Source organism: Hibiscus syriacus, unplaced genomic scaffold, assembly GCF_006381635.1.
Source record: "Hibiscus syriacus cultivar Baekdansim isolate YM2019G1 unplaced genomic scaffold, ASM638163v2 tig00111812_pilon, whole genome shotgun sequence".
Lineage (NCBI taxonomy): Eukaryota > Viridiplantae > Streptophyta > Magnoliopsida > Malvales > Malvaceae > Hibiscus > Hibiscus syriacus.
The window spans coordinates 736,010-739,020 of NW_024063187.1; the positions used below are offsets into that span (position 1 = coordinate 736,010).

Here is a 3,011-nt window from a genome sequence, read left to right on the forward strand (position 1 = left end):
GTACGACATAGAATTGATATGGCGTATCACCCTCAGACGAATGGACAAGCCGAAGTATCTAACCGAGAAATCAAGCAGATCCTCAAAAAAATGGTTAAAACCAAGTTAAAAATATTGGTCACCGAAGCTAGATGAAGCACTATGGGCCTATCGCACAACATTCAAGACACCGCTGGGAATATCCCCATTTAAGCTAATCTATGGAAATGAATGTCATATACCGGTTAAACTCGAACACAAAGCTTATTGGGACATCAAAAAGATAAACATGGATGCTCAGCTTGCTGGAGAAAGAAGACTATTGGAACTAAACGAGATGGATGAATTTAGAGCACATGTATACGAGAATGGCCACCTTTACAAAGAGAAAACAAAATGATGACATGACATAAAATATTGCAGAGGCAATTTTATTTTGGACAACAAGTACTGCTCTACAACTCATGCCTTAAGTTATTCCCAGGTAAGCTAAAATCACGATAGTCAGGACCATTTATCGTACACCAAGTCCATGACAATGGACCAATTGAAATTCAGAACCAAAACGATGGTTCCATCTTCAAAGTGAATGGGCAGAGACTCAAGGAGTACAAAGGAGCCCCAGTCATGCGCGACAAACTGGCATCGTTGGCACACGATGCCCAAGAGTTTGCTATTCTTAATTGAGCAAATATTCGTTGCCTAGGCAACGAAAATATGAATTCTGTACATAAATAAGTTAAGTTATTTTATGCTTTAATCCATTTTATTTTATTATTCTATTCTCTCATATTGTAGGTAAGTAAGGAACACGTGGCAGCATGGGGAGTTGAAGCATTCATGAAGGAGAAAGGACGAGCTAGGGCAAAAGGTTTTGGTGGCATAACAAAAGGGAAAGAAATCTTTTCCCTTCCTTTACATCAAATCACATATTTCTCATTTAATGAGAAATCTTTTCCCCACCGAGAAAATACGCAAATACCCCGAAACCAACCATCACTTTCCAAGAAAAAACTACCCACTCTTCTTCTTCTTCATCATGTTTTCATCTTTCACTACAAACCATAAAATTTGTCTAAAAAATACCTCCTCATCACCACCACTAAAATCAACCAAGAAAAATGGTGAGATCGAGACTGGCCCCACCCCCCAGACAGAGTTTTGAACGTTTCCAAACAGCCGAAGCAAAGGCACGCTTCAAAACCATTCATCAACGCCAAGTCTATTTAGAAGATGGATTCATTTTCCCAGCCAAGGGAGAAGAGCAGTTTGGCCCTGAGGTGATGGACGTTATAAAGAAGTATAACTGGTAGAAGTTTGCTCGTAAGCCTAACGCCGTAGAACCGATAATGGTGAGGGAGTTCTATGCCCACCTCGTGAACACCTCCAACTACACGATATATGTTCGAGAAAAACTCATTCTCTTTTTCCCTTCTGCACTTAACAAATACTTTAAGTTGGGGAAGATGGATCATCGACACAAGAAATTTGTGACCGAGGCAGATCAAGAAACGTACAATGCAGTTCTATAAGATTTATGTTTTGGGTGGGCCAAGTTCGAAGGGAAAGCCCCCACAAGAAAGCGAGTAGATCGTCGTGCCCTTAAGCCACATGTAAAACTACCGAACCATTTTCTTAAAGGCAAGCTGATGCCAACGTCCCACAACACCACTGTCCTCGTGAAGCGACTGATGCTGTTGCACTCGATCATATACGGCAGGATGATCGATGTGGGTGAAATCATCTTTGAGCAGATCCATGACTGTGCCAAGAGGAACCGTGGTAACCTACGATTCCTAAACCTTATAATCGCACTGTGCAGAAAGAAAAAGGTTTCTGAGGACCCATTCGAAGACTTCATCAAACCCAAGGAGGGTATTACAAAGAAAAAGGTCCCCGAGTTGATGAGTTTCAATGATGACGACCCAAAGGAGGGTCTGGAGCGAGGAGCAAAATCGGTTGCCGTGGCTAGAATGGTCGTTGTGGTCACACACACGCGTAAGACGCGTGAAAAGATTGGGTGCCTGGAGGACCACATGAAAATTTACTTTGAATATGCCAAGGTAAGGGACATGCAACTCAACGCCTTCATCAAGGAGTTGCTCCCAACCACAATGATCAGACTGCCAACCTTCCCCGGTGTCATCCTCAACTACAATACGGGCGGCAACACATTCCATGCCTCGACATCTTATGTCCCTCCAGACGTTCCACCAGGGGTGGCCACTGATGTGCCACCATTGGCAACCCATGTCTCACCCGTAACAGAAGAAAGCCACGGTGACACCGAGGAGTTCCTCAGTTCCTCATTATTCTCCACCATCGAAAGCAGCAGTGATACTCCACCCCACTTCTTCACTGATGAAGACTTCACGCCAGCACCGAAGAAGCCTGAGAAGGATCCTATTCCATCCCCAGTTCAATCGACACCACCAGCCCCAACAAAAACTCCTAGTCCACCACCAGTTCCAGTACAACCGACTCCTGCGACCGAGCAGTCTACTCCAGCCCGCTCTTTGACCAGCAAGAAGCGATACAAGAGAACGACGGGCCGTATACTTTAGCCATCTCCTTCTCAGCCAGAAGCAGTAGACTCGGGATCCGAGAGCCCTTCCCCTCCCAAACGACGCTGGACGAGGGCGTCAAGTCAAGCCACACCACCACAGTAAGTTTTTTTAATCTTTGTTTTTATTTTTATTTTCGCATTTGCATATAATAGCATTTAATGTAGTTTTCATGCATTGAGGACAAGGCATCCCTCAAGTTTAGGGGAGGTGTTGTCCACTATGCCATACTTTGTTAAATAGTAATTGATGTTAATTGGTTGAAAATTTTGGTTGTAATGACATAAGCAGGTTAAGATTATTTTTAGGAATGAATTAGGGATGCCCAATGATGAATGCAAAATTCTATTGCCTAGGCCAGAATTATTGTAAAGACTGTCTGAAGAAGAGAACCAACCCTAGGCTTGATCCTTTGAAACTTATAAACATGATTGTAGGATGTCTTTGCTATAGGTAATTTGTAAAATT

At 43.2% G+C, this 3,011-nt stretch overlaps 1 protein-coding gene across 1 annotated transcript; it reads left to right on the forward strand.

Moving 5' to 3' along the window:
* Window positions 1-2,093: 2,093 nt before the first annotated feature.
* On the forward strand, window positions 2,094-2,543 carry LOC120171126 (vegetative cell wall protein gp1-like). The gene has a single exon (XM_039178913.1). It carries the CDS (start codon window positions 2,094-2,096, stop codon window positions 2,541-2,543), a length of 450 nt encoding a protein of 149 aa, XP_039034844.1.
* The last annotated feature ends 468 nt before the right edge of the window (window positions 2,544-3,011 follow it).